Raw genomic sequence first — 11,078 nt, forward strand, 5'->3', positions numbered from 1 at the left:
GGGCTGCACTACAGCTGATCAGCGCTATAGGTGGCTAGTAGACCGGTGCCTCTATTTTTAAAGAAGGTAGATCGGTGCCTCCCCAAAAAAGGCAATTAGTAGACCGGTGCCTCTATTTTTAAAGAAAGTAGACCGATGCGCTCCCAAGTTTTGTATACTTTATTATTTTTATTATTTATTATTATTGGCCGTGCCCATTCAGTCACCTGATCACCAAGCCACACCCACCAATTAAGCCACACCCACAGAACTGGTAGGGAAAATTTTTAGATTTCACCGGAGGGGAACGGGACTGTCAGTATTTTGAATCTGGATCATAAGTGTCACACACCCACCCGTGGGTTCATCGGAAGTTTGAACGGTTGCTAAGCAACCAGTCATCAGTCATCAGGACTAATGTATTACCAGCATTAACCTGTGCATATTTATTCAAAGGTCAACTTTATAATGCAGATTGCTCCCAACAAAATATTTTTAGATTGCTTCTCACTTTATATAAACAGAGATGTGGCCAGAGGCAGATTTCCTCATCAAATTGGTTTGCAGACTCTGAACTTCAATTCCCAGAATTCTCAGAAATTGCCTCACTGGATCAGGAATTCTGGGAATTGAAGTGTACATATTTGGAAAGGGCCCAAGATAGAGAAGGCTGGCAGAGGGGTTAGAAATACTTAGAATATGATCTAAAAAATAAGGGACTAAGCTGGGATCTTTTTGTGATTTTTTTTCTCAAATTTTTTCTTCTTCAAATAAATATAAATACAATTGGAAAGGGTTTTAGAGATCATCCAACCCAGACTGGATCTAACCCAACATCGATTAGAGCATCTTTGATAAATGAATGCCCAACTTGGCATCAAACTTGGCAATTAGTGGACAGAATCCTGGCTGGGGAATTCTGGGAGTTGAAGTCCCTGCAGCTTAAAGTTGCCCAGGTTAATAAATTCTGGTTTATTTACTTGTATCCAAACTTTTATTGTTTTTACAAATAACTCAACATAACGAACATATCCAATACACTTTCCCCCTCCTATTTTCCCCACAACAACAACCCTGTGAGGTGGGTTGGAGTGAGAGAGTAACTAAAGTTTTAGAGCCGCGATTGCGATCCTAGGGCACGCATGTCACAGGTGCACACGAACGTTGCCCTAGCACAGCTCCAGCAGCAGGCGTGGGCTGGCCACCTGATTTTCCGCCCTTCCAGGCCCACCGGAAGTTGGGAAACGGGCTGTTTCCGGCCTCCGGAGGGCCTACGGGTAGGGGTGGGGAAGGCAGTTTTCGCCCTCCCCAGGCTCCTAGAAAGGCTCCTAGAACAGGGGTCCCTTTAAGACTTGTGGACTTCAACTCCTAGAGTCCCTCAACCAGCAAAGCTGGCTGAGGGACTCTGGGAGTTGAAGCCCACAAGTCTTAAAGGGACCAAGATTGGAGACCCCTGTCCTAGAAAGCCTCTAGAGCATGGGAGGGTAAAAAACGGGCCTTCCGGGCCCACCAGGCCATCATGTGCCAAAAGTAAGGGGAGTGCTGGGGGGGGAGGGGTGTCACACACACATGTGGAGGGGGCGCATTGAATTATAGGTGTGGGCATGCACGCATGCAAACCCCCCGCGCCCCCCCCCCCCCCGGGCTTTTGGCACGCGACAGCAAAAAGTTTAGCCATCACTGTTTTAGAGACTTCAGACAGAGAATTCGCCTCTTCATTTGACAGTCTGGCTGTTGTACAGTCAGAAACTTTATCCTGATGACTAGTTGGATCACCTTGCAGCTTGAAAAATGGTTCTGGTCTTCCCCTTCTAGTGTTTCCATTTTTAACAACCTTGATAAGAAATGCCATACTAAGAATGACCTTCTTGCTAAATAATCGAGACCTGCAATGAATACTTTAAGTGTTTCTGAGAAACATCCACTCAGCTAGGCAAATCCTACCCCACCATATTCCTTCGTTATTATTTGCAATAGTCAGTTTACAATCCATAATCTCCAAGTATGCCCAATCCTTGGGAAAATTGCTCGGAAGCTCTCTTCCATAACCATCTAGGATTGTTCTCCTCTTTTAAAGATACATGCTGTCTTTGCTTAACGACATGCTGTTTAGTGACTGTCTGAAGTTATGATGGCACCGAAAACCAGCCTCAGTTTTACGACCAGTTCTTCCACTTATGCCCATTGCAGCATCCCTGCTGGCTCCATAACCAAGATTTGAACACTTCACAAAAAGCAGAATCAATGGAGAAGCCTTTCGTAAAACTACCAGTCACCATTACGTGATGGACAATGTTCCTCCAGGCCTTCCTATCCTCTACCATCCTCTGGAGTCCATTTAAGCTCATGCTGACTGCTTCAGTGACTCCATCCAGTCACCTCGTTCTCTGCCGTCCCCTTCTTCTTTTGCCCTCAATCTTTCCCAGCATTAGGCTCTTCTCCAGGGATTCCTTCCTTCTCATTAGGTGGCCAATACAGAAAGAATTTCACTTTCCTCTTCAGGATCTGGCCTTCTAAAGAGCAGTCAGGGTTGATCTCCTCTAGGACTAACCAAGGGACTCACAGGAGTCTTCTCCGGCACCAGAATTCAAAGGCCTCAATTCTTTGGCGCTCAGCCTTTCTTATGGTCCAACTTTCACAGCCATCCATTGCAACTGGGAACACCATAGCCTTGACTAACCGCTCTACTGTTGGCAGGGTGATGTCTCTGCTTTTTAGTAGGCTGTCTAGATTTGCCATAGCTTTCCTCCCCAGGAGCAAATGACCAAATGGGAGGAGGTGCTATTAAGTCTATCAGAGTCACACGATGTTTCACACTCAGTGACCATGTTGCTTAGCAGTGGAACCGCTGGTTCCAACTGTGGTCACTCATTGAGAACTAGCTGTACTTTGTGCTTCTGCAAAAGTTCGGATTCTTTAAGATAGGGAAGAGGCCTTCCGGAGGATCCATTGGGTGCAGTGATGCTGGTTTGACTACACTGGGATCAAGCCCAAATAAAACACGATTGCAAAACTGAGCAAGTTCGGAGGAAGATTACCAAAACGATGAAGGGTCTGAGACCAACCCTATGAGGGATGGTTAAAGGATCTAGCTACAGGTAGTCCTCAACTTACAATTACTCATTTAGTGACCAAGGTTACTATGGCACTGAAAAAAGTGACATGACTGTTTTTCCACAATTTTGACCATTGCACCATCACATGGTCACATGATCAAAATTTGGATCATATTTGTGACAGTTGTGATGTCAAGGGATCACTTTTTGGGACCTTTTTTTTTTTGAGACAGTTTTTTTCCTGAATGCCATCACTCTGCTAAACAAATAATTCCCTCAACACTGTCAAACTATTTACTAAATCTGCACTACTAATAATCTTCTCATTGTTCCCATCACCTATCTCCTCCCACTTATGACTGTATGAATGTAACGGTGTTGCTTGTATCCTTACGATTTATACTGCTATTGATTGGTTCCTGATTGCTTAGTTGTACCATATGACTATCATTAAGTGTTGTAAGTGTTGTACCTTGATGAAGGTATCTTTTCTTTTATGTACACTGAGAGCATCTGCACCAAGACAAATTCCTTATGTGTCCAATCACACTTGGCCAATAAAAAAATTCTATTCTATTCTATTCTATTCAGCAAAGTCAATGGGGAAGCCAGAGTAATTTAGCGTTACTAACTTAACAACTGCAATGATTCACTTAACATCTGTGGAAAGGTCATAAAATAGGGCAAAACCCACTTAACAACTGTCTCACTTAGCAATAGAAATTTTAGGCTCAATTGGGGTTGTAAATCAAGGATTACCTGTATTTATTTACTGATTTAGATTTTTTAAAAAAAATATTTGATTTAGAAGGCACCTAACTGCATAAAACTATGTGGTAACAACATCAAGATGATGATATTATTACTAGAGATTAATAGTAACAAAAATAAAAATTATAGTAACAAAAAAACCCCACAGGCAACACACACTGATAAAGCTAAATGAAAATGTCATTTATAATTAAAATCAACAATATCAATAAGAACAAAGCAAAAAGCAACACGCCAAAAGCAAACAAATCTAATAGATACTGCATCTTGAAATAGAGGCTTATGTAGCATACTGGAAAGATGCCAATTTTGTAAAGTTTTCCTAAAGAGTAAAAGAGACAGGGCCAACCAAATTTTAAGGAGCAGGTGGAAATTTTCCAAAGAGAAGGTACACCTCCTAAGTCCTGGTTAGAAACATGAAATCCATTCTGTTAATTTAATGTATATGCAGAATTTAACCCCAGCATAACCACACACACACAAAAAGACTAAGAGAGGGTATGATAACAGTCTTCAAATATCTGAAACATTATCATACAGAATAGATAACAGACTTAAGATTATTTGATTATTTATAAATTGCCTGCAATTTGACAGTTCAAATCTCATCAGGCTCAAGGTTGATTCAGCCTTCCATCCTTCCGAGGTCGGTAAAATGAGGACTCAGATTGTTGGGGGCAAGAGGCTGCCTCTGTAAACTGCTTAGAGAGGACTTTAAGGCTCTGTGAAGCGGTATATAAGTCTAAGTGCTACCCTGTTTCCCCGATAATAAGCCCTCCCCGAAAATAAATTATTTAAACACATGCGCAGCCAGTCCCTGCCATTTTCTCTGGTTAGGGTTAGGGAGAAAGAGCTGGAAATCAGGTAAGATGGCAAGGGGAGCCCCGTCTTGCTCCATGCGCCCCAAAATAATAAGACATCCCCAAAAATAAGGCCAAGTGCTTATTTCGGTGTTCAAAAATATATAAGACAGGGTCTTATTTTCGGGGAAACACGGTATTGCTATTCGCCAGGATTTAAATTTTAATCGAAATTTCTATCACATGGTTCATGTGTTTAACCACCACATTATAGAGCAAGGCTGTTAAACTGGCGACCCGCGGGCTGGATGCATCACACACAAGCCACACCCACCCCAGCTCCGCGAAGGGGGAAAAAATGTCACAATATGTCACGTGACAGCAAGGTGACCCACCTGTTTTGACACCTGTGTTATAGAGACAAGCTTCCAACGCAATGATTAAGGTGCTGAAGTAGGAACAGAGCAGGGGTGTCTAACCGGATTTCTTCAAGGGACGGATCGGCACTGTAGCTCTCCGCGAGCCGACCCGAGGGGGAAAGGGGGTGAGATGGGACAGATGTCTCCTGCAGCACCCAGCTATGCAAAACGGGGTACGGAAGGGCCAAGTGACCCCTCCCGTGTTCCGTTTTGGCCGGCAGGCTGCTGCAGGAGGCCGTCCAGCCTGAAAACAGGCCTCTCACCTCACGCCCCGTTTTCACGAGCAGAGGCACTGCGGGCTGGTCCTTTGCTATTTCCAGGCCGGCTCCGCAGGCCAGATTTAAGCACCCTTAGAGCTGGATCCGGCCTGCAGGCCTTGAGTTTGACACCCCTGGAATAGTGGAACCTAGTTCATAATCCCCCTTCGGGCTGGAAGCACCCTGTGTGACTTAGGGCCAGTCCCTTTCTCAGCAAAATCTACTTCATAAGGTTGTTGCTGTGGCGACAAAATCAGAGAAGCGAATCGTATACACGCTGTGGGAAAAGCAGGGTGGAAATCTAATAAAGGAATTGGTATTTTGATAACAGGTTTCATAATTATAATCTTTGATTGATATTAATTAGTTTGATGCAATGATTAAGCTCGCTGACCTTGGTTTTCTTGCTGACGTTTCATTACCCAAACTGGATGGTACCCAGAGGGTTTGCACTCTGTTTATGTAAAATGAGAACTGACTCCAGTCCCTACTAACACTGATGATGTTACCTAGTTCGGTAATGAAAGGTCCGTAAGAAAAGAGCCAAGTTCAGAGAGCACTAAGGACCTCTCATATCAGCCCTGAGCTACCATTATTCTCCTTTATTGATACAATAATTCTAAGGAAGGAAAATTCACAGAGTCTATACACCACAGCCTTGAGACCTCCTTGATTCTTGAAATTGCAATTTTTTTTATCCATGGCAAAGTGGGTACGAACCATTCTACAAACTCTTCCAGCACATAAGACTCAGTGGCAATTCTATTCAACAAATACATGAACAGAAAATGTTTATTCTGTCTATAATCTCTGGGACGATTAAAAAATGAATTAAGAAGCGGGTGACCACAGGTATCAGATGAAAAACTTTGAATTATAAAAACCTGTGAATGTCAGAAAACAAAACATAAACATATCTTTTTACACCCAGTAGAGATCACCTGGCTTCAGGAAAGATCTTTATCAAACCACTTTCCTTCACATTCCCATGACTACCCACACAGAAGTTTATATATTATTTCAGTCTGGGCATTTGGGAAGAGCACTCAGCCTATTTCAAATCATGCCATGCCATAGAGAAAGGAGGAAAAAGAAAGAAAAAGGAAAAGAGAGAGAGAAAGAAAAAAAGAAAGGAGATGTAGCAAAAGAGAGAGAGTGAAAGAGTAAAAAGAAAGAGAAAAAAGAGAGAAAGGAAAAGAAAGAGAGACAATCAAATTTTAGTTGACCTTGGAAATGTGAATCTTACGCATGAAAAAGCCTTTGGGCCAGTCATTCTCTCTCAGTTCAGCCTACCTCACAGGGTTGTTGTGGGGGGGTTTTTTGTTTGTTTGTTTTTAATTTATATCCCGCCCTTCTCCGAAGACTCAGGGCGGCTTACATTGTGTAAAGCAATAGTCTCATTCTATTTGTATATTATATACAAAGTCAACTTATTGCCCCCGCAACAATCTGGGTCCTCATTTTACCTACCTTATAAAGGATGGAAGGCTGAGTCAACCTTGGGCCTGGTGGGACTCGAGCCTGCAGTAATTGTAATTGCAGGCAGCTGTGTGTTAATAACAGGCTGCATTAGCAGCCTGAGCCACTTTCCAGCCCTGGAGGAGGGCTGGGAAGCAGGAGGAGAAAGGAGAATTATGTATGTGTCCCCTGCCTTGAGTTACTTATAAAGTAATAAAGATGGAATAAAAATCTAATTAAATAAATGTTGGGTCATGCTGGATTTTCCTTGAAGATGTGATCACCAAAAAACAACAACCCAGGGCTTTTGTCTAAAAGAACAAAAAGAAGACAAAGAGGAAGGCTAAACTACTTTGCTATTGCTGTCAAAAATAAAATTAAGGTCCATGATCTTGAATCCCCCGTGAAGGAACTCAAAGGAGACCATTTCCAAGCCCGTTCTAGATCCTTCTCTTGATTTTTCATTCTAACCAGCAACCAGATCTATTAAAAGGATTGAGGCACTGGGGGAAAACATGTTGAGAAGGTATTGAAAAGCCCCTAGCCAACTTTCCTTCCCTGAAACACCTGTTGAATGATTTATTTCCTTTTACTAATAGGTCTTCCTGTTTCCTTCCAGTTTGGGCCCTTGGAAAGATCCCTTCCTCCATGGAGGTTTGAGAGCTGGGTCTCGGTCCAATTCTCCCAAAATCAATGTACCCACATCCTTCTGAAAGCAAAGAACGGAGGTCCTGTGTCTGCAGCTCCCTAAAATCCCGACCCATTTCTTGGTCAGTAAAAAGGCCCACATTGAAATATCCATCCATATCTTTTTAAGAACAGTACAATCAAATACAAGTACAGTCAGCAAAGAGACTTCAGTGTCTTTTTAAAGCAGTGTTTCTCAACCTAAGCAGTTTTGTGTGGACTTCAATCTTCAATCTTGCGTAGGTTCTTCTCTGGTAATATTGTACTACTAACTAGAGCAACTAATTACTAACTACTAACTATAATTACTAAATACTAACTGTGAGTCCCTTGGACTGCAAGGCGAACAAACAAGTCAGTCCTAGAGATCAACCCTGACTGCTCTTTAGAAGGCCAGATCCTGAAGATGAAACTCAAATACTTTGGCCACCTAATGAGAAGGAAGGATTCCCTAGAGAAGAGCCTAATGCTGGGAAAGATTGAGGGCAAAAGAAGAACAGGACGTCAGAGAATGAGGTGGCTGGATGAAGTCACTGAAGTAGTAGGCATGAGCTTAAATGGACTCCAGAGGATGGTAGAGGATAGGAAGGCCTGGAGGAACGTTGTCCATGGGATTGCGATGGGTCGGACACGACTTTGCAACTAACAACAACAAACAACTACAGCATACAAAACATTTGCCGGACCAATTCTTGAATACAGCTCATCTGTCTGGAACCCGCACTGCATATTGAACATAAATACAATCGAGAGAGTCCAGAGATATTTTACGAGAAGAGTCCTCCACTCCTCTACCTGCAATAAAATACCTTATGCCACCAGACTCCAAATTTTGGGCTTACACAACTTAGAACTACGCCGACTTCAGTCTGAGCTAAGCGTAGTACATAAAATTATCTACTGCAATGTCTTACCTGTCAATGACTACTTCAGCTTCAACCACAATGATACACAAGCAAATAATAGATACAAACTCAAGGTAATCCGCTCCAAACTCGATTGCAAAAAATACTTCAGCAACCAAGTGGTCAACGCCTGGAATGCATTACCTGACACTGTGGTCTCTTCCCCAAAGCCCCAAAACTTTAAGCTTAAACTGTCTACTGTTGACCTCACCCCATTCCTAAGAGGTCTGTAAGGGGCGTGCATAAGATGCGAGCACCAGCATGCCTACCATCCCTGTCCTAATATTCCTTTTTACTCTTACTCTTTTCATGTATCCAAATTATGTTTAGATTTTTACCTGTTATCTTAGGTATGATTGAAAAAAATAACTAAATAAATAAAAACTCCCAGAATTCCTCAGCCACCATACACTCTGGGGAATTCTGGGAGCTGATGCCCACAGGCCTTAAAAAAGTTGAGAAACACTCCTTTAAACAAACGGTCTTGACTTTCCCCCTTTTACTTTTCGTTCAAGACGTGTCTGACTACAATTTCATCATCGGCATCAGTTCCCAACCTTATTTACTTATTTACACACACAGGGGTTGTTCAACCACCACTTGTACCGCTGATCCCTCCAGGGGTTGGAGAACAAGCTCTGTGGCTCTTTTTTTCTTTTTTTCCTTTTCTTTTCTTGGGCCGGATCCCATTCTCCCCATGTCTCACAAAAAGCATCCCTTCCTCTCGATCCACCCCCCCCCCGCAAAGGAAACCCCTTACCCAAAATTCGACCGGCTTAAGCCACCAGATCCTAACCCACCCACCCACCCCCAGCAAATAGTCCTTTGGTAAACCTGGAGGAGGAAAATGTTTCTTTGGATGGAGGAGGACAAGGGATCCTCAGGAGCCGGTTGGGAGATCCCTCCAGGAGTCTCCTCCCACCCCTCCTCCCACCCCTCCTCCCACCCCCAGCAAATAGTCCTTTGGTAAACCTGGAGGAGGAAAATGTTTCTTTGGATGGAGGAGGACAAGGGATCCTCAGGAGCCGGTTGGGAGATCCCTCCAGGAGTCTCCTCCCCACCCCCTCCTCCCCACCCCCACCCCAACACCCAATCTGGATCTCCAGCGCTTCTGGAGAGGCGATCCCGTTGCCAGAGACCACCTGTTTTGGATCCGCAGCGGAGTGAAACAAAAGCATGGGAAGAAAGAAAGAAAGAAAGAGAGGGAGAAATTGGGGGGGGCTCCCCTTTCAGTGATAGGAGTGGGGGGGGGTTTCCCCCCCTCGACCATAGGGCCGCCGCCCTCCCTATAGGGGGCGCCCTTCCTCTCACCCGAAGGCGCCCGCGGGCCACAAGCGGGGATCCCCTGGTTGCTCTCCGGGCCTGGCGCAGCAAACGGCGGATGCTCTGGCGGGTGGCGTGGACGAGGCGGCGGGCGGGCGCTCTCCCATTCAGCGGGAGCGCATGGGTGCAAGAGCCCGGCCGCAGGCAGGCTCCTCCTGCTGGCTCCCACTTTGCAAATGCCGAAGCCTCCCGCTGGTTCTCCCGGGTTCCCTTCGGCGGCCGCCTTGCGCTGGGAGCATCCCTCCCGGGCCTGGGGCGATGGGGCAGGTTACTCCAGGTCAATCCCCTCTAACCCCTCCCCACCCCGGCTTCACCCTCCCCTCTCTCTCTCTCTCTCTCCTCCCCCCCCACCCAACCCACTTCCCCGACCCCGGCGCAAGCCACACGCGCTCTCCCCATTGGCGCGGCGCACTCACCCCAAGCCGTGGGCGTCACCAATCAGGCCAGCCCTGGGGGGAGGAGCCAATAAGGAGACGGCGGTGGCCTGAGCGGATCGCCCCGCTCGGTCATTGGCTGCTGGGGAATCCAGCAGGAATATAACCTGCTGGCCGCTGCTGCTGCTGCTGCTGCTATCCGGGTCTAGCTGGAGCAGGAGTGAAAGCCAACAAGTGATAGAATAGAATAGAATAGAATAGAATAGAATAGAATAGAATAGAATAGAATAGAATAGAATAGAATAGAATAGAATAGAATAGAATAGAGTAGGGTAGGGTAGGGTAGGGTAGGGTAGAGTAAATTAGGAATAGAACAGAATAGAATAGAATAGAAATAGAATAGAATAGAATAGAATAGAATAGAATAGAATAGAATAGAATAGAATAGAACAGAATAGAATAGAATAGAAATAGAATAGAATTCTTTATAATATTCATAATAGACTATTATAAATATTATAATATATTTATAATATTTATAATATTATATTATAAATTATATATTATAATATTATAAATACATAATATTTATAATATTATATTTATAATAGAATAGAATTCTTTATTGGCCAAGGGGGGAGCTTTGCTAGCTGAGGAATTCTGGGAGTTGAAGTCCACCAGGCTTAAAGTTTGCCAAGGTTGGAGACCCCTGATCCAGCTTATAGTGTGTCAAGACTTTTTAAGATTATTTTATGGGTTAGCATGAGATGGGAATGCCTCTGAACAAAGGTATTCATACTTTTGATACTGACAGCGTGCCCTCTGGATTTTCGCAATCAGAGGCTTGAGCAAATACTGGATTGTGACCCAAAGGGTAATAATTATATGGCCAACTTCCTTCTGCAGCTTGATTTCTCTGTTCTACGTCTGTAATACGTACAACATGTCAAGACATAGTTTGCACAACTCCATCCCAATTACAGGCTGACACGACATGTTGAGACAGAATTCACTCACTACGAAAGACGACCAGGTTAAACTAATTGTTG

The 11,078-nt window shown here is 44.2% G+C and overlaps 1 protein-coding gene across 3 annotated transcripts in view; it reads right to left on the reverse strand.

The window, feature by feature from the left end:
- Positions 1 to 9,927, reverse strand: part of ACACA (acetyl-CoA carboxylase alpha) — a 334,336-nt gene extending 324,409 nt beyond the window's left edge. For all 3 annotated transcript variants that reach the window (XM_058164168.1, XM_058164167.1, XM_058164172.1), the window contains exon 1: positions 9,644 to 9,927. In XM_058164168.1, the coding sequence (XP_058020151.1) occupies positions 9,644 to 9,762 (119 nt within the window). In that variant the 5' untranslated portion in view covers positions 9,763 to 9,927. The remainder of the gene's footprint in view (positions 1 to 9,643) is intronic.
- Between the last annotated feature and the right edge of the window lie 1,151 nt (positions 9,928 to 11,078).

Source organism: Ahaetulla prasina, chromosome 1 (assembly GCF_028640845.1).
Source record: "Ahaetulla prasina isolate Xishuangbanna chromosome 1, ASM2864084v1, whole genome shotgun sequence".
NCBI classification, from domain to species: Eukaryota; Metazoa; Chordata; class Lepidosauria; order Squamata; family Colubridae; genus Ahaetulla; species Ahaetulla prasina.